This window comes from Lagopus muta, chromosome 2, assembly GCF_023343835.1.
Source record: "Lagopus muta isolate bLagMut1 chromosome 2, bLagMut1 primary, whole genome shotgun sequence".
Lineage (NCBI taxonomy): Eukaryota > Metazoa > Chordata > Aves > Galliformes > Phasianidae > Lagopus > Lagopus muta.
In genome coordinates, this window is record NC_064434.1 from 31,659,441 (window position 1) to 31,682,688 (window position 23,248).

At 38.4% G+C, this 23,248-nt stretch overlaps 1 protein-coding gene across 2 annotated transcripts in view; it reads right to left on the reverse strand.

The window, feature by feature from the left end:
* Nucleotides 1-584: 584 nt before the first annotated feature.
* Nucleotides 585-23,248, reverse strand: part of ELOVL4 (ELOVL fatty acid elongase 4) — a 35,719-nt gene continuing 13,055 nt past the window's right edge. For both annotated transcript variants that reach the window (XM_048934906.1, XM_048934908.1), the window contains exons 2-6: nucleotides 17,822-18,009; nucleotides 15,070-15,150; nucleotides 7,662-7,833; nucleotides 5,788-5,915; nucleotides 585-5,081 (exon numbers count right to left, since the gene is read on the reverse strand). In XM_048934906.1, the coding sequence (XP_048790863.1) occupies nucleotides 4,806-5,081; nucleotides 5,788-5,915; nucleotides 7,662-7,833; nucleotides 15,070-15,150; nucleotides 17,822-18,009 (845 nt within the window). In that variant the 3' untranslated portion in view covers nucleotides 585-4,805. The remainder of the gene's footprint in view (nucleotides 5,082-5,787; nucleotides 5,916-7,661; nucleotides 7,834-15,069; nucleotides 15,151-17,821; nucleotides 18,010-23,248) is intronic.

Genomic DNA, 23,248 nt, shown 5'->3' on the forward strand with positions numbered 1-23,248 from the left:
TTAAATTGAGTGCATTTTCACTTACCACCACCTTCTTAAATCAGATGTAAGACTGACTGGGACTTTACAGAAAGAACCATTTATGCCTATGTGTCCAGGTGTTGCACCCACCTTGCACCTTGCTGATTGTTCTTCCCCTCTCCTGCACACCCAGAGCAGGAGCCCGGCACTGCATGATGCTGGGAGCATAAGAGAAACACCTTTCACCCAACCTTCTGTTTCTCCCTGACTGGAAAGAACACATAGACCACAACTGAAGCTGATACATGTGCTGCAAAGACAGAATATACCCCAGGAGACACGTAGGATAAGTGGACATCCTGTTTTCAGCTAGTTCTGCCAAGGGACTGCAGAGCCAGTATGCTATCCTTTCAGGGAGACATCCAACAGTAGAGAATCTCCAAACTTCAAATGAGAAGGGATGTATCAGAAAAACGTCCCTTGAACCTTTGGGCTATCTGACAGACACCATCAATGCAAAGCTTTGAAATTAGCATGTAATTTAAAGATGGGACAGAATGTTCTGGGGGATGTATTAAATCAAACTCCAGACAGCATGAAAAAAAAAAGTAATGTTTATTTTTCTTGTTTACAAAAGCATTAACACCTTATGCAAAAGCAGCATTCTGACCCATATATTTCCCTCATCCTCATGGGATATTGGCAGAAAGCAAGTATTTTTTTTCTGTTCTTTAGGGTTAAACACACTCTGGTGATGTAAACAGGAGCCACCCTGATTTCCAGAGCTCTGACTGCTTACACTAGCAAAAGGGAGACCTGTCAGAGCACAACACACTGAAATGTCATGGTGGTGACTTGCTCCAAGTGCCAAAATGTCATAACCTGTGCTTCAAGCAGAGTGAACTATCCAGATTCTTCATGACCTCCCCATTCTCTTCAATTTCAAGTGAAACTGATCCAAGTTCTGTTTACACATGATGACTGATACCATGCTAACGTGACGTGAGGCTTAATTTTGTGTACCATGAACAATTTTTCTCAAGTTTTTAAAGGACAGCAAGTGTGCTCAAAAACATTTTTAAGAGTGAGTTCTTTGAGCACAGCAGTTTTTTACTCTTTTCTTACCTGTCTCCCCCACATCTGGATGTCAAATGCTTACTCTAGAGAAACAAGATTAACCCAAAAAATGCGCAGTATTTTTATTTTGCCTTCATCTTTTCCTCTTGATCTGGTAATGGTCATATACTCAAATAGTCCATGCTTTTGAATCTGTAGATAAACTTTTATTTATTTATTAAGGGTTCTCGTAAAGTATGTGATTGCAATGACTTCAGAGACTTACCTGGAGCAGATTACTCACACTGCTTCCCACTAGAAGACAGCATCATTCCTCAGCTCCTCTGAGGAATTGCTACCTCAATTTATTACACTGGGAGAAACAGCTCTGGCTTGTCCACCACTCTACATCTAAAATGACTGACAAATACTATCCATGTATATAAGACTGATATTGGATCTATAGATCAATGAAAATTGCTTTATTTCAGTGCTCGAGTTGTAGGAACTATGCTATTAGTTCCTGCCAACCTCACGCCAAAGAAATATAATTTACTTCACACTCTGAAAGAACCTGCTAAGAACTCATGTATACATACATAGATACACACATGTATGCACACATACTATATGTGTGTGTATGTGTATACACGCAGAATTTGTTTTATCTTTGTACACTGAGCAAAGTGCTAAAAGAATCCAACAACTGTCACCACTAGAGATGAGGATAAGTGAATTGGTATCACTTATATGGCATCAAATAATTGTATGGTTGGTCCAAGAGTTTTGAAACTGTTAGCAAATAATTATAATTTCAATTTCAATTCTGCGTACAGCAGAAACATTTTTACACATACACGTACTTTTGTGGCAAAATTCTGTGGAGCCTTGGACTAAGTGATGACTTTAGCAGAACTGGCAGTATCTCACATATGCAAATCTTGAGAGAGAGAAATCTGCATAGTCAGAAACAGTGTAGCAGGAGAAGGACTCAAAACAGCAGCGTTGCAGAAACTCAGTGTGATTTTTTTTCCCCATAGAACTGCCAATCTCTCAAGCTGGTTTTATTCACATGTCCAGACATGATGTGCATCTATGCATGCATTCTCCCCAAGCATTGTCTGTCTCTTTTTTTTTTTTTTGTATCAAATGACCCAGAATTTGAGGGCAGGATTCCATGTGCGCTGAGGGGAAGAGAGGATTTGACTTTCAACTCTTTTAAGTATTTGCCAACATGCAAGACACAATTCTTACTTTATGAAGTGCAGCAAATGTAGTCAAACTTGTACTACAATATTTCTTGGTACGCTCTTTTTGGAGCCAGATCACATTAAACCTATCAGGTTATCCAATCTGGCTTACAGAAAGAAAGACAAAGTAAACAACCAATTTAACACAAGACAAGGAATGATACAAACTTAATGGTTAGCTGTCCACATCCCATATCAAACAGAAAGAAGCTACTCTTTATCAAAGTGGAGTAAGCTACCTGGAATTAACACTAGGGTGAGAGTACCCACACCAGCCATTAACCTGGAATGGCAGGTGTGCTGTAAATCTGCTGTCCAACTTGCTTTGTAGTTATTTGCTCCATTAGCCATTCCAGAGCCAGCCAACTTTTTGGCTTGTAGTGGCATCTGTGCAAGAAAGAAGAATAGAGCATGTTCCCTCTTCCTCATGCCATATTGCATAAATGCATAAGAATCATAGAAATGAAAAAAAAATATAAAATAAAAGCATCGTTACAAAGGCTGGAAGGAAAATCATGAGACATAACACGTAGGAAAACGAATGGTCACGTTACAGCTCAGCACAGGCATTCTCTCCGAATCCTATATTCTGCCATAAAATCCACAGCAGCGGATATTACTGATGAACCACTCTGGCAGTCGAATGAACTCCAGCACTAGGAATTATTTCCCAGTAGAACAGATCATAACCAGCCCTTTTTTTCCTACAACCCATTTTTTAGGCTTAGATAGTTTTCATCAAAGTGACAAGCTACAAACCCAGGACAGAAAAAACGTCCATATTGTGCAAAATAGGTCACAACAGACAAAATGGGTATTCGAGATGCATGAATGCGTGCCACGTGTGTAACTCTCTATACCTAGAGCTGTGTGTTCTTTTGTCCCTCAATAACGTCACCACTTCCTCCATGTAAGTTCATCACTGACAATGAGCGTTTCTGGACAGAGCTGGGCAAAGTGCATTTCAACAGCAACAGTGCAGCTCCTGCAGTGATGAATAAGGACCCTGAGAGTTCAGGATGTGGTTTCTAACTCCACTTGCATTATACTCACCACATCTGCAGCAACACAAAAACTCTGTCAAAATTTTCATTTTGTGTGGAAGGGAATTAACTTGTATCCATGTTTACTTCACCAAAGGAGTAGGAAGAAGTCCATTAATGCATCAAGTAAGATGAAAAGCTACTAAAAGAGGCTTGTAGTAGCAGTTATGACTAAAATCTGATTAGCAGAATCACTTTGTCAATCAGGTTGAGAAGAACCAAGAATATTTAGGGACCAGATTTTCAGAAGCCCAACTCTGATATTCACATTAAAATGGTGGCCTGACTGCCAGCAATATTTTGCCTGCAAGTGTCTAGTAGGCAAATCATCAATCGAGTATCGATGGGCATCAAACAGTAGCAGCATTTTCAGCATTGTGTTTGCTGTATTTAGAACTTTATAATTAAATTCTCTTTCCCCCAGTAAAGTACCTGTCCTGTTGTTAGCATGACACTACATACTGTACTTTTGAACGGATGTCAATCTTGTTTTCTCTCCACCATAATGTTATCTTACAAGTTTCAATGTCAATCAGCACCACAGGGTTAATGTAGGTCACAGATAACAAAGCCACAGGCCTGTTTAAATTGCTTGCTTCACACAATGACCATCTCATATTTATAAATTCTTAAAATGTTTTCTTCACTTAGCCATGCTAAGCACACCACTCCAAAACTTGAGTTCACATCAAATGAAAATATTGATGATTTGACCCAAAATACCTGGAAATAAAATCTCTTTTACTCTGAAGGAAAAATTTCCTCCTCAATTATGTTAATGGATATTTATATTAGAAGACTCTGTATTTCAGAAATCAGTTATTTAATGCTCAATATTCTTTTCAGCAGATGAAGAGGTAGGTATATTTCCACACAAGGAAAAAACAAAAACAAAATAAAAAAAAAATCAAAAAAAGAAATAAAAAAAAAAAAAAACAAAATAAACCTGTAACAGACACTAAATTAAATCAAGTAATTTCTGAAAAGTCAAACACTGTTCTGACAATACATAAACATGATGTTTCTGAAGATACTCTTCAAGGAGGACAAGAAAAGTTGCGCGTTCTGGTTAGATAATACACTGTAAATTGAAATTTAATAAATTTCTGGAAAGAAAACACAAGTATTCAAACGCTACTTCCTTCCCCCCTCCCTTCCCCAGAGAAATGTGGGTGCCAACAAAGCTGGTTGCATCAATGGTAGTTTTAACTTTTGGACTGCTAAACATAGAATTAACTGCAATTCTTCCTTACATTCACCAACACCAGCAGTCTACAAGTTTACACAGAGATCATATGCATGATAATTACATAATTACAATAGAAATTCAACTTTAAGTTTTGTTCTTAAAACAATCTTCATAAATAATGAAAATATCTGTGTTCTAGCTCTTCAGTAACCTAAGGTTAATTGGTACAGATAGTGTTTTTTTCTTCCTTTTATAAACCAAACTGTAGGTTCCTCACAGCCAACAATGGTTAAGGCCTGGATCAAGTTACTCTCCTTTTGCTTTTCCCTTTTTCTGCTTTTTTCCATTTTCCACCACTGGATTATTTTCTGGTTTGCTTACTCCATTTGCAACAGCACCGTTTGCTACTTTGCCATTCTTTACAGGTTCCTTGGGCAGCTTATATGTCCGATAGTAGAAGTTACCAAACAAGAAAATGAAGGTGATAGCATAGAAAATTACACCCCAGTGCATCCATTTAGGAAAAGGACAATCAATATAAATAGACAAAGCTGTGTGGCCGATAGTCACATGGAACTGCACCTGAAAGACAGAAAGCACGTAATCAAAAAGGTTTGGATATATTTTGTAGGTCTGCACCCGTGCATGCTAATGTATTAACTCATGAAAACTGAGAAACAGTGAAGCAGGGGGAAACCATATTTGGCTGTCACAATACGCAACCTACTAGCTCTAAAGTGGATTTGAAAACTCAAAGAAACAAACAAACAAATAAATAAAAACATGCAGAGATATATTCAATTGTAATAGATATTCCTTTAGATTTTTCCTTAAAACACAGTGGTGATTTCATGGTACTCAGAATAGGATAACCACATGCTTGGTAACTGACTGCTTGCAGATATGAGTGTTGAGGAGAGTTGTTAATGCCAGTCTGAGGTTGAGCTGTGAAGTCATCTTTAGCCCTTTTCCAGTCTCATAATGACTCTTATTATGCCATTAATAAATAAGTCATTGTTTGTTGAAAATAAAAACCTCTTAGAGCTTAAAAATGCCCATGATCAGTAATAAGTATTTAAGAAGACTTCTTCACACAACAATGGTTGTATACTTAAGCAATTACTTTAACTGCTTAATTACATTTAAGAATATAATCATTTCTAACTAGAATTGTGAGTATAGGACAGCTAAGAACTTTAGATAGGGACAGCACCTGTTCCAAAGCTGTACAGAAGCAAATCTACTCAGAGGCAATAGCTCCTCAAACGAATGGAGAAATTTTACTTACCAACTGCAATATAGTCAAGTACCGTTTCCACCACAGATATTTCTGAACTTTAGGGCCACAGGCAGCTAATCCGTAATACATGTACATAATAACATGAATAAATGAATTCATCTGAGCTCCAAAAAAAGCTGTCCAGAAACAGAAGGAAGATTTCCATGTAATTAAAAAAAAAAAAAAAAGAATCTATTCTAGTATTATTCACGCGATAGTAAGCATCACAAAGCACAGGGCATGCTGGACTTCCATCTTTGAAACATTCGGTTGTGTAGTGCAGACCTCACTGATGACATGCATTGAAATAGCTGTTTGTGCAAGTAGGTGTCACTGCTCTCATGGAATTACTTAAGCAAAAGCTTTTTATAATGTTTTTGTTGAATAGATTGAAGTCATGCATTACACGTTAGTTATTGCAGTGTAAATGCAATGGCTTTGCTAAGGGAGCTATTAAAAGCAGTATTCAACAGTGTAAAGTATAAAGCAGTTGCATCTGAACTTCAGTTTGTTAAGCTGTAATGAAATGTGTAAAGTTAACATCTCAGCAAGACATCAAGAAACCCACATGGAAGTTTGAATAAAGAGGCCAAAAAACAACACAAAGCAAAACCTCACTTGTGGCTGTAAGACTTTTAAGAGAGTTGCAAAATTAGTTTGTTTAGATAGCTCATCTCTGGTTTTTTTTGTTTATGACTTACAAAATCCAGCATTCTTACATAAAAGTATAGTACTTTTTCCAGGATGATCCATGCTGGAAACAAAGATCAGTGTTCATGTTTGCATTAAGATCTCTTTGCTCTTTGCATTGAACAGTGACAAACTAGATCATTTTCAGGTCTTGTTACTCTACCAGAGAGGCTAAAAAGGGAGGTGATGTATAAGATCAAGATAATGCAAAGAGTAGCTGCTGAAATCAGACAACTTGGATACTCATCTGTGGCAAACTACTAGGATAATCTAAATGTTTGATAATTTATAACAGCTCTATCTAGGCATACAATATCTCATCTACAAGCATGAGATATTTATAGTAAATGAGAGCCATAAAGTTTTAGGGTGGTTTGACAAAAAGTTACGTATGGAGTTTACTGTATGTTATTCTAAGTATCTTAAGCCTAAAAGCACATTAGTAACAGAATTGGGTATTTTCCCCAAACCATCAGCTCTGTAGAGCATATAATTTGAGACAAACAACAACAAAAAAACCCCACAACAAAAAAAAATGGCAAAGAAGGTACAATTTAGGAAAGAGAGGATGTGGCAGGAACAATGGAATAAAATTCATTGACATAGGTCTTAGAAGGTAAGGACAAAAAAAAGGCTGATAATGAAATACAGACTTGTGTCATGAATAGGTTTTAGAAGTTAATTGATGGATTTATTGGTTCACCTTCAAGGGAAGGTTTCAGAACTTTATATGTCTCTTTTTACAAAAAGATAGCAAACCCCAAACTCAGACATAATGACAAAATAACATCTCTGTTAACTTCATTACATTTGCACACAGATTGTTGTTCATAATTAGATTTTGCAGTTCTTTGTATCTGCAAAAATTGAAGTTAGGCAAGACACATTCATCTTTCTATTTCATACAGAACAAAGACAGTTTTGAAAACAGAACTTCATGCTTGCAGTTGATGCCCACGAGGAAAAAAAAAGAAGTTTTGCAATTCATTAGACTATGGGCCCTGGTATCTTTTCCTCCCCCACATTTCCCACAGAGGAAGATGATACACATTAAAGTTACTGCACTTCTTCAATGCTATTTAAACAGCCTTCTACATAATAATCCTAAGTCCAGTAGAACTTTTTTCCATTGGTTATAAACAACAATAATTCTGTTATACGTCCACTCAAAATACGGGAGGATGGAAACTCACCTTGTCCACCTGCAACCCACTTAATACCAATCCACCACAAAGTGAACATGGTGAAATGGTGATAGACATGAAGAAAACTAATTTGGTTGAATTTCTTCCTCAGGATGAAGAACACTGTATCTAGGTATTCAATTCCTTTCGAGACATAATACCACCATAAAGCAGCAGCTATCTGTAATGAGAAAATAAATAAATAAATCAGTGGTTTCAATTTACAGTTTGAATGGAATTAAATTATCTCCAGCTATCTAATGTAAGAGAAGAACATCTCTTCCATCTCCCCAAATCCTGGAAAGTGTTGCTGTAGAATCATCAAACATCTGAAAGTACAAGAAAGAACAAAACCATACTCCATTCATCTACTCTGGATGTAGTAGTAGTATTCTGAGTGCACTGCTCACAAATCATTACCACAAAAAAGAACTAAAAGTATTAAGAACATTACTATCTCTGAACAGTTCACCCAAGGAGTCTGAGTCCTCATTCTGAATCTTGAGCTTTGTGGGAGACTACCACAGAGCTTCCCATACTTACAGAGCAACACTGATACAGTCAGAACAATGAGGCTGAAAATTCATGGTGAAATGAGCTGCAAAGGCTGAAACTTCATATTAAGTTTTTCAATGTCACAAGTACATGGATGGGAGGACACCAAATCATTCAACAAGCTAGGCTGAGGTAAAGATTTCACATCTGTTAGGGAAATACTCTACTTAGTTTCTTCTGGTCTATTCAATAACACTCTTTGGAAATCAACATTCCCCTAGTGGCTGTATTCCATTCAGGGAATGGAAGAAATGAGATCATGGCAGTCACACAAGCCACACATATAACCCATCTATCCAATACAGTAGTGTAGCACACCTAAACTTCCCCCACTCTCAGTCCACCAATTGCAGCAGATAAAACATGAACACGGCCTCCTGTTGAAACCAGAATATTGCTATACCAGGTTTAGCACAGAAGTTCTGTGTAGTAATTTGCTAATACAGTGATGTTGGAGTACATTGTTTGTGGGGACTCCCTTCCAGATCATGAAGCATAGCAATGACTGTAGTTCCTGGCACTGCAAGTCGACTAGTTTGATATGCAAGGGTGGGACCAGAATGTATCCCAGATGGTGACTCATAAATAGAATTTCAAAACAAACAAACAAACAAACAAAAAAGATGGAAATGGCACCACCTGCAAGAAAAGCAGGCAATGTCATAACACACCTATTTGCAAGAAGCGTACATCATTTTTCAGGACTCATCTGAAGGCAAATCACGCTTTCTTACCTTAACGTGTGAAATAACTCCACCACCCACTCAGTCCCCAGGGAAGATAGATAAAAGAAAAAAATTAATAAGAGGGCAGCAGCTTCCCTGATGGGGATATTTAAGAGTATGGCTGAGTGAGACAATAGAAACTGGAAGAATAAGCAGCAGAGAACAATCACAGAAACATGAACGATACAGCCCTATCTGCTGTTTTCCTTTATGTCTCCAAAAGAGCCAGAAAGAAATATATCTCTCCTCAGAATAAGCTTGTCACAACCATAAGTGGACTGGGAACATTTTAAGAAATCACAGCAGAAGCCCAAAAAAAAAAAAAGAAGGCAGAAGAGTGCCGCAGTTCTGCATTGCAGACTGCAGTTTCCCAAAGGGACTGCACAACTTACCGATGCCAAACTGCAGACTTCTGTGTAACTGTTACTCTACACCCTTCTCCCTAGCAGACCCAGTACAGCTCAGATCTCAGGAAGAAGACACAAATGTTGTCAATTTTGTATCAAAAGATACATGGCAAAGTTGAAGAGATGCTTGATGAGAGAGAAAGGACGCCCACAGATAGTGGAGCTCCCAGACGTGCATGCAAGTCGCAAGAACTATCAATACATGTTACCCAATACCCAGTACAGTTCTGCCTCTGGGACAAATAGGCATGTGTACAACAACACCCACATCAAGGCTTTGTCTCACACCCATGGATTAGCATTATAGCACAGCATCTTTTACAGATCTTTGCTAAAGCTGCATCTTTTAAATAAATTAAGATAAACATCTTTACATCTCATGAGTTGACAGTAAACACTTTGGACTGTATCCATGGACAGACCAGCACTCACACTCGTTGGAAGTGCTGCCTTCTGAGAAAACTGCAAAGAATCAATAGGTCAGCTACAAGCAAACTGCCTGAAAAGCTCAAAGCTGCTGTGTATTTTGTTAAAGAAACTGTGGAATAACTGGTAAATTTACTGCATGACATACAGCAAAATGTATGAGAAAAATCCAACATTAAACTACTTTATGTCCAGGATGTTTCTGGAAAGTCATTTAGCACTTTATTTCTCCTCTTTTTAATTCTAACTGTCTTGCAGAGAAAGCAATCACAGCACGTGGATCGAAGTCGGCTTAACTTTTTATCAAAATGCTTCCCATTACTTAAGAATAAAAATAGCCTCCTTTTCTCCACAGGATAATAACTGCTGATTATTATGTTTATATAGATTTTTTGCCTGAAAGCTCTTTTTTTTTGTCCTCCTGCTTTCCATTCTGAGGTTTTACTACTATTTATTCTTACAATGGACAGGTTTCAGGTACTGATCTAATCTCAGAGCTCCCAAAGTTTTATGAAGGCATTTTGATCATTAGCTTACAAATGCAGAAAAAAATCAAACGGATGTTACATTTGTTCCCCAAAGACGTGCAAGCTAGCAGTGACAGAAGGTGGAAAGTAGAACAATAACTGACATGTAAGCTATTTAAGGAGTGGATGGTTACTGTAAAACTTGTCCTCTAAAGCATCAAAAGTTATGACCTAATCCATAGTCTTTCTTTGGACATAGCATGAAAGAAAGATATAGCTTAAGAGAAAAATATGCATTAAAACAGATGTACTCCTGTAATGAATAATACTATTTATGACCATACAATTTCTGTCAGTTTTCAGACGCATCAAATGTAAATCTATTAAAACACCAGATGGCACAAAAGATTACACTATAGCCTAGGATTAAGGGAGTCAACAAGAGGTCCAATCCTATGAACTCTGCTTGCTGCAGGGTTTTTGAACAGAGGGCTGTTTTAACATGGAACTCTGCTCCTGAACCCTCTTTTCTCGTTTGAGGTTGAGGCAGCCATCCAGAAAGGGGGTGTAGGGAACAGGACTTCTTTTTTAAAGAGAAGTCATATTCCTTCTGCTTCATTTATTAGAATTTTATTTATAGAACCACGGGGCTTATTTTATTAAAATTGAAGTTCTCTTTTCACAGAAATTTAGAGGAAACTACTCAATCTGTAGACTCATTTAAAGAATGCAAGTAAAAGCAAGCAGACTACAGTTACAACCACAACTCATCATTGCGATTATGATTAGCACACTTAAAACTAAAAACTAATTCACTGCAGATTCTGACTTTTAATTCTCATCTCTCCAGAAATACCAACAGAAGATATCAACCTATTCTGCAAAACAAGAACATGCATGCATAAGCAGAGGGTGCAAGTGACTATTCACAGACATTAAAACATCTTAATTCACACAGAATTACGAAATCCTTTACACCAAATACTGGAGCATCTAAAGGAGAACTCCTTGCCTGGATTTACAAGGGCTGCTCTGAAATTAATGTCTCCTATGTTATTACGTTGGGCCACAATGTCAGAGGCAAGCGTTGGTGGGATGGCAGTAGAGGTTGAGCCTTTTCGCCAATATTCCATTACATTTTGTTGCTGTGCAACAGATGGCAGCAGAGGGGCAGTCTGACAGAATGGCATCTGACATGGAAGTGCATAAGAAGCAAGTGAGTACCACTGAATTTCTCCATGAAGAAAAAATGACACCCATTCACTGAACGTTTATGGAGACGAAACAGTGGAGGTTAACAAAGTGAGGCAGTAGATGGTGCATTTCAGCAGTGGTAACATGAAAGACAAACCATGTTCTGGATGGCCATACAGAGCTGTCATACCATGAAATATCATACCATGTCTCCATCAGCTCATCTGTGCAGATTGGTAGATTACGAACAGGGAACTGTACACTGAGCTTAATATTGACTTCAATGCCTTGGAAACAATGGTGACAAAGTTTATGCCAGGTGAGTCCCACAAACACTCACACAGGAACAGAAAGAATACTATATGCAAGTCTGTCAGGACCTACTGAACCAATATTAGGCTGAAGGTGATGGTTTCCTGAATCACTGTCATTAACAGGGACGAGAAACGGTGTTACCACTACCAGCTGGATCAAAACTGCAGTTCACAGAGTGGCAACATGTGAATTCCCCATTGAAGGAAAAGTTCAAGACATAGCCCTCTGGGGGTAAAATAATGTGCACTGTCTTTTGGGATAGGAAAGGGATGATCTTTCTGGATTTCTCAAAATATGGACAAACCATCAACTCTGATTGCTACGTTGCAATGCTGACTAAGCTGAAGGCTCAAACATCCAGTGTCAGGTCAGAGAAGACAACCTTTCCCTTGCAACACAATAATGCCAGGCTCTATATCAGTTTGAAGACCATGGAGCACACTGCCAAACTTGGCTGGACTGTTTTATCACACCCACCACATAGTCCTTATTTGATACCTTCTGAGTTAAATCTCTTTGGACTGATGAAAGATTGACTGTATGCACAGCATTTTCCTAGCAATGAAGTCATCATAGCAGCTGTGAAACAGTGGGTCACCTTTGCTGGTGCATATGTTTATGAGCATGGTATGGGTATGCAGGATCCTGTTCATTGCTGGCAAAAATGCAGAGCTAATTGTGGTGAATATATTGACATTCAGTGCTTTGTAGCTGAGAATGTGCTCTATCAAATGGTGTTATCTTGCTCTTTGTACTTGGTGTATTTTCATAAATAGGAAATAAATAGGAGGCATTGCTTTCAGAGTGAGCTACATCTCACCTTTTTGCTTTTATTTACTCTGAAATTATAATCAAAATATTCCTCTAAGATGCAGCTCCATCAAAAGCCCCTGTTGAGGATTTTTCCCCATTTTTTCTTGAATGCTGTTTTTTTAAAAAAACGAATAATGAAACACAGTCCTCAACAACCCACCAGCACAGTAAGATGGCTATCCACTATATCCAGAAGATATTTCTGCACTTTTGAAGTCTAGTTTCCATCCCCTGCTAGCTCCAATTGCCCACTCCCTCTTGTAGGACAAGAGCCAGTCGAACTCAGATGAGATTACAGTATAGATAGAGGTTCAAAACACTAAGTAGTGGACCAACTTCTTCACACTATGTGTAAACTAACTGAAGAATTAACTGTCAGTGGATGTCAGAAGCCTGGTAAAGTTAAAGAAAACATACAGACTAATTCATGGAAGCACACCCCCTGAAGAATCAGGGAAACAAAGAGACTATCTCTGCCTCAGGAGGTCTGTAAGCTGTGGATTGCTGGCACTGCACTCCACAGGGCAAGTGCCACCACATGTCCTGTCTTACACTGCTCCCTTGAAATAACCTCTGGTTATTTGTCTTAAGACAAAAGTGGTTTGGAGAGGAGAAACAAAATATCCCTCTGTCATCCAAGACTGCCAAATCTTTGCTTTGGAACCGCTAACCAGCTCTCTGGACTCCCTGTAGGCAAAAAAGATCCTTTGAGCAGGCCACTACATGGCGACTTCGTATTTGCACTTTATCCAGAAATGATAAAGATACAGAGAAGATATCAGGACTTCTAAATTTCCATTCAGATTGCCACATGCAATTAGTTTGACAGTATTTGTTCCAGCTTCCCAGCCTCTGTAATAAAGCATGATACTCTGAGAAGTTGGCCAGATGCTTACTTTAGACTCCTTGGTTAAATTCAGTACAAGTGTAGAAGTATAGTTTTCTACTCACTGCTTATTGCCTTAAATTGAGAATTTACTCAGAACTACGAGATTATGATCATGACAAGGGTCTTGTCCAATAGCAGATTAAACAACTACTGAAACACTTCAGAAAACTCAGCATTTTTCCCAACTCATCATTGCAAATTGAGCATATTACAACCTAGAAGTTTAGAAATGAAGTTTATGCAAATCCACAAAGTTGCGAAATCTTAAAAAGCTGAGAAATAAAAAGAATCTTGGCCACACATACCATAGGCAATTAATATATTGTACTGGTCATTTTGTCTTCATTATTTAATAATCCTTTGTTCCTCATAATAAACAAATTAGAAGACAATTCTGTTGATCGGGTCTCATATCTGTACAGCCTGTCTACGCATACACCTGAAAGTGAAGCTATTAAATAGCTTTCATGTACAAACTGCTACATCTTTTCTGCTTAACTATAATAAAAATGCCTTTAATTTATTTCACCACAGTCCCTCGCTATCATTCAGCTGAGTATCAGGGCATTCTATTTTGCTTGTCTATTGGAAAAAGAAAAAAAACACAAATAAACAACAACAACAAAAACCCTCAAGCATTTTTTACACTTCAATTATTTGCTTTTAAACAACAGAAGTATTTAAGTGAACAACACAATGAATCCACAATACTGGTAAAGACAAAAGACAAGTGACTATCACTGCTGTTCTTCAATATCAGCCATTATACAGAAGTTTTAAGACACCAAGTTGTCTTTCTCACTACCACTCCTGCCACTTACACAGGTGTTTGAGTACCCATGAACAGTCATTTTGTTGAAACAGTTTTTTCAAGATGTGCTATAGCCATCCAAGGTTCTTAGATCACAACACGCTTCCATTGCATTTTTAGGAACATGTTATAATCTGTAGTGGATGAAACTTGCAATGACAGCTGCAAGATTCTCAAGAGTCAGCTCTGCTGGAAGATAAGGTTTAACACATGAGCTAGTCAACAGAATTACTTAAGCTAACAAGCATCCGCACTTTGATTTTAATTTGAATGCTTTCCAAAATACACGCATTTGAAATCTAAGCTTCTGCAACAAAATATACTGATAAAACATTTGCCAGAAGCTAGCAAGAGTTCATGAAGCCAAACACAATAAAGAAGACAAAAAGTTGCCTCACCAGTATCAGTGAAGTGCAACCACAGTATGTGCTGACAAATCTTACCTGCTTTGATCTAGAACTACACCTTTACTGTGGTTACACTGCATCATAAACTGCAGCATAGGCTGGCAACCAAAGCACGCACACAAAATTTATCCTGGCTCATGCAACAGGGGCTGAGGCCAGGGATGGTATCTTTAAGGCTACGCTTCCTTGCAGCAGTCAGATGAAAGTTAATGCAAACACACTGATGTTTGTGATTAACCCAGCTATGTGTAACCTAATCAAGCCTGAAGCAGTCTGAGAATGTAACGGGATACAGTATGGCTGACAGCACGAGTTTGGAAACTGTATTTTCAGACAAAACTTATAAGATGGTGTTATATATTACACACACACACACACCAATAATAATAATAATAAAGAAATACTCACCCTAACTTCGTAAACATTATCTGAATAATCCACAGTCTGGCAGACATAGCTGTACCCTCGAGCTCTTGATGATAAAAACAGCTGAAAATATTAAAGCCATGCATGAGGAGGAAGATACTATATAAACCAGGTTCAAAACAGTTAACAAGTTTCTTGCTGCAACAAACTTACCTGTATATAGTACTTCAACTGTCCTAATTTGTCTTAATAATGAAGAAAAACAGTATTTAGTTTTAACAATCTAACACTGAGAATTTTTTCCCTATTATATTAAAAGTACTAATTTCCTTGCATGTATTTCACCAGATAATTAGAGACCTGAACAAATACAACCTTAAGATACTCAAACATGATTCTTCTCTTAGAGGGCTGTCGATTCAGAAACAAAAGACACCTAGTTGCTTTCATGAAGAATGACAGAAACACAAATGCTGTGACAGCTCAGAGAAAAAAGAATTCTTTCCAACAGACAGGGATTAGACAATCTGCATCTACCATTCTTAGAACAATGTACCAATCAAAATCCAGAAAAAAATCCCTGAAAAGCCAATGCTGAGCACCCGTAAAACATATTTAGAGACACTGCATGAAGAGAACTGCCCCAGTTTGTGGCAAGTTTGGAATGGCCTAAAGCATATCATGTGCTCCTGTAGAGCCATGCCAAATAAAGTGTATTGCAATAATCAAAGCAGGAAAAGATAAACTTGACATTTGAGCAAGTTTTCATTGGAAAGAAGAGCACTTGCCTAGAGCTGTACAAGGTTCAAGTAATACTTTTAATTTTGATGTTTGCATATGCCATGATCCAAGATTGTTTATAGCCGGGTAATTCCACTCTGTTAAGGTGCAAAAAGATAACATAACTTGTAAACTGGGAACTGTTACAGTAAAGAAAATTAATGCAAGAACATCTCCAAAACAATCAAAGATCTCAAGAAAGAAATTCAACTATTTCTGTGTCACCAAAGCTTGTTTACAAGCTACTGCAAAACCACTACTCTTCCTGTGGTTCCACATGGGCATGAGCACATCTGAACATATGAGAGAACTACAGAATAGCTTTGTGTGCATCGTTACAGAAACTAACCATTTTCTACTGTGGTCTGTGATAATTAGGTAATTTCTCCAAAGTTCACTTGGCAAAGGCAATAATAAATTTACTTCCCTAGCCTGAAGCTACTTCTTCAAAATGGAGTAAGAAATACATGATTTTGTGGCAAAATGGGGCTCTGCGCCAGAGACTTCTGAGTGTTTGAAGATAAATTTGCATCTAAATCTCAATCTAAAGTTGAGACCAATATATGAGAGTTTTGGACTGAAAAATCTAGCAGCATTTTAGGATTCATCATTTTAATCTATGTTATCAAATTGAACAATGCACTTAGTAACCAGGATGAATATTTAAATAACATTTAAATTTAAAAACAAAATCTATGGATCTTATCAAAAGCACTTCACATTCAAATCCTATTCTTAGCAATACACAGAAACTTCAGCCATTCACAAAATACAAATAGAGTGTCATTTTAGCTGTATCAACTACATTACTCATGACAATTACAACAGGAGCACATAGGTAATGTGAACCTCATATGGACTGAAGTAGAAGTTGCCTGGCTAAAGACAACATTTGAAACTTGGATACTTGTATCAGTCCCTAAGACTGAGAAAAGTCACTTCTTATTACAAGCGTTGTATGAACAGCTTGCTTGGTTTAACATCCATTGAATAACCAATTGGACCCATTTGAAATAGCAGGAAATTAGAACCTCTGTCTGCAGCTGGGCAGTTACATTCATTTCTATATGAATTCAGTGGTTTGGCAATGCTACACAAATACATTTATTATCTTAAAAGCAACAGAGCTTTGAATATGAACTGACCATAAGCTTGGTGTAATTCAGCTTATGGATAATACAGACTCATTAAGAAAAAAGTGAAAGGAAAAAAAAAAAAAGCAGTGAACTCATTTCAGAGGAATTTCAGTTTTAACCTGCCAAGACGCCTCATCAATTTTATCCATTTTCACAATTATCTTTAGGTGACAGCACTAAATTCTGGGTTATCTGCAATATCTTATTACACATCTGAATAGTGCAAGGGGACAATTTAGAGGAAATTATGACTGAGGTGTTACGGCAAAGAATTATGACTTAAAAAAATCAACTAGTACGAGGATTTGGAGAAAGGTCAATATAAAGAAAAATCCCATTTTCCTGGCAAAAGTGTTGAACAGGCCATCTTGAAAAGAAATTCTGTAATTTTAACCATGTTATCTGTTTCCTTATTTCTGGAAATACATCTTGTAAATCCACAATCTTTCAGGATCCACAGTCTTTCAGGAAGGCCCTTAACCCACATGAGCAAAATCACAGTAACAAAAACTACTTCTTAGGATCATATGTATTCTGAATCAGTATTCTAGAAAAAATGATTTCCAAAACTGTTAAATAATTCCCCTTAAATCTTTATGGATTCCATTTATTCTCCCCAGTATTTACGTTAACATAAATCTAAGAAAATCTTGGTCTAGATAGTGTACAAATTCTTTATATATATCCATCTAGGTATTTTATTCAAATCACAATGTACCTAACTACCTAAATGCTCACGTGAAACACAAATTCCGTTTTAAAAATCTGGGCCAAACCCCTTACAACAGACATAAAACGCATAAGATTATTTTAATTTTGCATCTGTAGATGCCTTCAAACCTTAGTAGGAACTCCGTCCTGTAAGAGTGCATACACACCTCTTTGAAAATGAAGAAGTTGAGTAGAACCATTCCAAAGTTGTAAACAACCAACAGGAAACGTAACTGGAAGGGCTCTCTTGTCTTCATCCATTTGGGGCCCAGCCAAACAGTGAGGAGATAAATAGTGCTTATAGTCAGTGTTGGAAATGGAGACTGCATCAAGGGCCAATCATCGACACGTTTGTCTGGGGAGGATGAAGCAAACAGAAGGAGTCAAACTCTAAACAAATTTCATCATCATTTTAGGCATTGCATTCATTAAATATTATTTTCTCCTAGAATACCTGCATCACATAGCAGAAACACAATATATTCATTCTAAAGGACTTAAAGAAAATAGTTTAAAAAAATCACATTACTTCGTATAGAGATTCATTAAGCTAAACAAGTTCATTCCAGTTCTACAATCCAAAACAGTAAAAAAAAACATATCAGGTAGCCCAAACTCAATCCAGTAATCCCCCCAAAAGCATTTTACTTACAATGATCGGTGACCGCAGCAGCAATATAACCAAATATTCAACACCATTCATTGAATCATAGAATATTCAAAGTTAGAAGGGACCCACAAGGATCACTGAGTCCAACTCTCAGCTCCTCACAGCACCATCCAAAATTCAAACCCTATGTCTGAGGCCACTGTCCAAATGACCCTTGGACTCCAGCAGCTTGGGGCCATGTCCAGTGCCCTGGGCAGCCAGTTCCAGGGCTCGACTACCCTCTGGTGCAGAACATTTTCCTAACCTGACCCTCCCCTGCCACAGCACTATACCATTCTGTCAGGTCCTGCTGCACTCACAGAGAGCAGAGCTCAGCGCTGCCCATCCGCTCCCTGTGAGGAGCTGCAGCCACTATGAGGCCTCCTCCCAGCCTTATCTTTTCTAAATTGAAGATATCTAAGGGACCTCAGCTGCTCCTCAGAGATCTTACCCTCCAGATCCTTCATCTAAATCCTTTGGATGCTCTTTAACAGTTTCGCATCCTTCTTATATCTTGGTGCCCAAACCTGCACCCAGTGCTGGAGGTGAGGCCACACAGCACAGAGCAGAACAGGACAAAACCCTTCCCCTCACCTGTTGGCAGTGCCTGATACACTCCAGGGTATGGTTGGCCCTTTTGGCTTCCAGGGCACACTGCTGGCTCATGTTCAACTTTCTCTCAGCCAGAACTACCAGACTTCTTTTCCCATGGGGCTGCTCTCCTGCATCCTCCAGGGCTATACATAGAGACTGCCCTGTCCCAAATGCAGAATCCAGCACTGCTCTTGTTAAACTTCGTGTGGTTGCTGATTGCCCAGCCCTCCAATCATAGAATCATTGAGGCTAGAAAGGACCACTAAGGTCATCTAGTCCAGCAGTAGGTCTGTCACCGTAACATCCAATAACCATGTCACTATGTTTCTCAAGAACACTCTGCAAGATTTCTCTACTCTCAAGGGAAACAACTGCTCCTCCCAATTTAGTATCACCTGCAAACCTACTTTGTACACATTTGAGTCTTGAGACTAGATTGTTTGTAAAAACACTTTTAAGAAGTGTTTTAAAAAGAAGAGAACTTCTGCAAATGAAAGACACATAAATTTGGCAAATGCTGATAAAGTTAACAGATTTCTTATTTTAAATTTTGGCATAAAAATCTCCCACTATATATACTTTATATAGAGTATATGGTGTGAAATAACTTTCCTATTTGACGCATATCTGTCTGACGTGTTTCAGACAAAAAAAAAAAAAGTAATAACATTATTGAAAAAATACTAGATAGAACAGTGCAGAATGCTCAGCTTAGAGTAGTCTATGCTTCTGTACTGGAGACAACAGGGTTTTTTTAAACTGCCTTAGAGTCACTCTTGGGATCTAGCATTGCACATACTCTAGGGCCCAGAATTTGCTATATAAAGTCCTGGATCTATGTCAAAAGAAGCATTCAGCCTGAGGAACCAGTGAAATTCAGGATTAAAAGATGTCTTTGCCACAGAGGAAGGATGGAAGTGACTACAGTAATGTCTCTTTCCTCATTTTCTCAGTGTTTTCTTCTGCCCTTCTTATGAAGGGTAATCTCTGGCTATAGCAATAGATAGAAAGTAACTGTTCCATTACTAACAGCCTGGCAGATGCTGAAGTCGGTGCAGAAGGAGAGCAAGAGGTGTTCCAGGCACCCACAAGCACCACATGGAGTGGATCTCCACATGCAGTCACAGAGGAGCCCACAGTGCAGTGGTGGATGAGGCCCAAAGGAGCCACAGGCATGGATACCCCCAGAGAAGCAGCCAGACCAGAGCTGCAACCTGTGGGGAGCAGCCTGTAGTGGGGTGGGAGAGCTGGGGGAGCTGCACTCCTGGGGAGCAGTGCCCAAAGGGTGGGCCCTGTGGCATGGAGCCGTGTTGGCGCAGTGCTAAGAGAGCTGTAGCCCATGGGAAGTCCACGCAGGATCAGTTTGGGAAGGACAACATCCCATGGGAGGAACCTTGTGGAACATGGGCAGAGAGTGACCATGAGGGAGTGGCAGAAACCAAACACTACAGACAGATTTCAGTCCCCATTTCCCATTCCCATGTGTCACCTGTGGGGAGAAGGTAGGTAAGGGTGGATAGGAGGAAGGTGTCTGTAGTTTGCTTTTAGTTCTCACAGCTCTGCTATATTATCAGTAGGTAATAAATCACACGAATCTCTCTAGACTGAGTCTGTTTTGCACAGAACTCTGGGGCAATGAGGTAGGAACAGAACAGCACTGCCATTCCTTCTCATTCCATTCTCCAGCCACCTTGCCTTGGTGGTTAAGAACATACATTAGAACCATATTTTTAGAAGCAGATGTCAGGAGACTTTCTGTATTTCTAATAAATCCCACACATTGTAGTCTACAGGAAGACAGCATGTACGGCACTGACTCATCTCGCTTCCTGTTGATTTTACAATATTTAACCTGCAAATTGCAAATACAGTGCTTTTTAGGACTGAAGCCATCAGTCTTAATAAGAAGCGGAAAAGGAGAAATAGAAACTAGCCTAGCTGCTTCCATTATGACTGTTAACAAAAGAGACAAACAAGAGAGAGGCAGCGTTGTTTTTGTGCATGGAAACCTGCAGTGAGCTGGATGCTGCCAGAGTGATAGCAGTCAGACTTGGCACTGCAGCCCCTGACAGAAGCCACAGGCAAACAGAGCAAGGAGCATGGGGAGGACTGGCAAAAAAAAAAAAATCTGGCTGTGAAAATAGAGGCAGTTAAATACAATGGAAGAAAAAAAGAAAAGTTGCCTTTTACACTTCAGCAAGTCCCTGGGGCAGACAATTCTATTGCAATATAATGTACTCTGTGTAAAATAACTGCTGTCCAGTATAGTACAGTGAGTTGACACAGAAAGAACTGCCCCATTTTCCACACCTCATAGAATATTACCTACTGAAACTGAAATGACACTGCTGTGTTGCAATTATTACACTATGATCTCCCTTTTAATTCAATTTCCTCTTGCTTTTAGTGATCACCCAACAAAACTTTGCTAAAAAACAACAGTTTTTTTTAAAGACCATTAAAAAAAAAAAACATAGTAAAGGAGATTGTCATTTCCACATGATATGAGGCAGTGGGCAGAGATTTATTTCTGCCAAGTAAGGAGAAAGATTTCACTTCTTAATTAAGACAGTTCAGGAATAGTCAACGTGACAAGCTTTAACAAATCTGCATCTTGCTTCAGACACTACAGTGCACAAAATGTAAAGAGCAAGAAATGCAAGAGGCTTTCCCAGTCTCCTTATATTGTCTAAGCAGTATAAAAAGTCAGGGACACAGTGGCTTCTATTTTCTGACCTGGCATTTCATTGCATCCTAACTGCTAAAGTGATGACTCTGAAGACATGAAAGTGGAAGATTTGAGATGAACAGGAGATGAACATTATTGCCCACTGCCCAAAACAAGAAAGCATAATCTATCTCAGATCTCTTTCTGTGTCAGGAGGCAAAGATTATGCCTGTAGGTGAAAGGAAGGGAAACAATGAAATCTTTTATGAAAGCCCACTCGCAAGTCGGGTCCTCCTCACGCTTCATCAGAACTGTCAACCAATATTTCACCCACTTTGCTGGAGAAAAAAACCCTAAGAAATATATAAGTACATCTCCCAGCATAGAAGCGGATGGTATACTTCCATACCTGCATGTTTTCTTGTTACCTTCCCTCTACATGGGGTTCCTGGTCTGTGAACCGCTACAGCTCAAATACCAGCCTTTACAAAGCACAGATTGCACATCCCATTGCCCTGGGAAGGCACCTGACTAGCATTTGAGCCTGACCTCTCCTAGGATAACTAAAAACATTCTCAGCATAACACACCCGTTTGAAGAGAAGACTCAATATTACAATAGTCAGTTCACTTCTGAAGCGTATCATAGATAATCAAAACAGAAACACTGCATTTATTTTAAGGGCATTTGAAAGACTCTATATCTGACTACTTTTGATTAACTTGATGGTGTTAGAAAACATGGTAATTTTTATCCCAGAAATTCTAGATATAAACAAACAGACATACAAACAAAACAACGTGAAACAATACAAATTATTCATCCTACTATCTTGCCTGGACAATACAAAGTAACTAGTTAACTTTTAGATCAGCTGAATATATCATTCTTGTTGCACAGAAAGCATTACAAACACAGTTTCCTTTCAGTTTACTGGGCAAGACTTCCTACCCAAGATCTATGCAGAAAACAGTTACACACACAGCTTTTCCCCAGATTTCCTTTCAGGATAGTAAGATAAACTCTTTCAAATCAAGAGAAATTAAATCATCTGTTTAAAGTGACAAATCTTCCAACTTACTCAAAATAATAATAACCTCACCCCACCCTTGTTTTAGCAAAAACAGCAGAATTTTGTGTCCCATTTATTCTCTGGTACAGACGGCCACAAAGGATTTCTGCAAATTACAGAGAACTGTGATAGTTTGAAAGGACATACAAGGGTGCCAAATCCTGCATTATTTTACATGTAATAGGTGCATTATTACCTGAAAAACAAAATAAATGAAAAAATAAACAAAAACAAAATAAACAAAACCAAAAAGCCCAGCTCCCCATATTAAAAAACAAAGAAACAAACAAACAACAACAACAAAAACAAAAAAAACCCAACCCCTCCAATTGCCTGGAAGCAAAATGAGCAATGCCTTCACCTGATTAGAATTGACAGAGAGTGACTGCATCTTTCAGGGGATTAATGCGTTTGTCTTTCAAATCCTAAGACCCAGATTCTAATTTGATCACAAATGAAATGATTGTTGTGATGGTACAACCTGTAGTACAGTGCTTTGTTGTAAGGTGGTACAAGCTTTGTAGACCAGACATTTAAAGCAGTACTCAATTGCAAAGTGAATCCAGAATAAAGGAAGGCATCTTTTAACAGCACTTTTCTAACAGGAACGT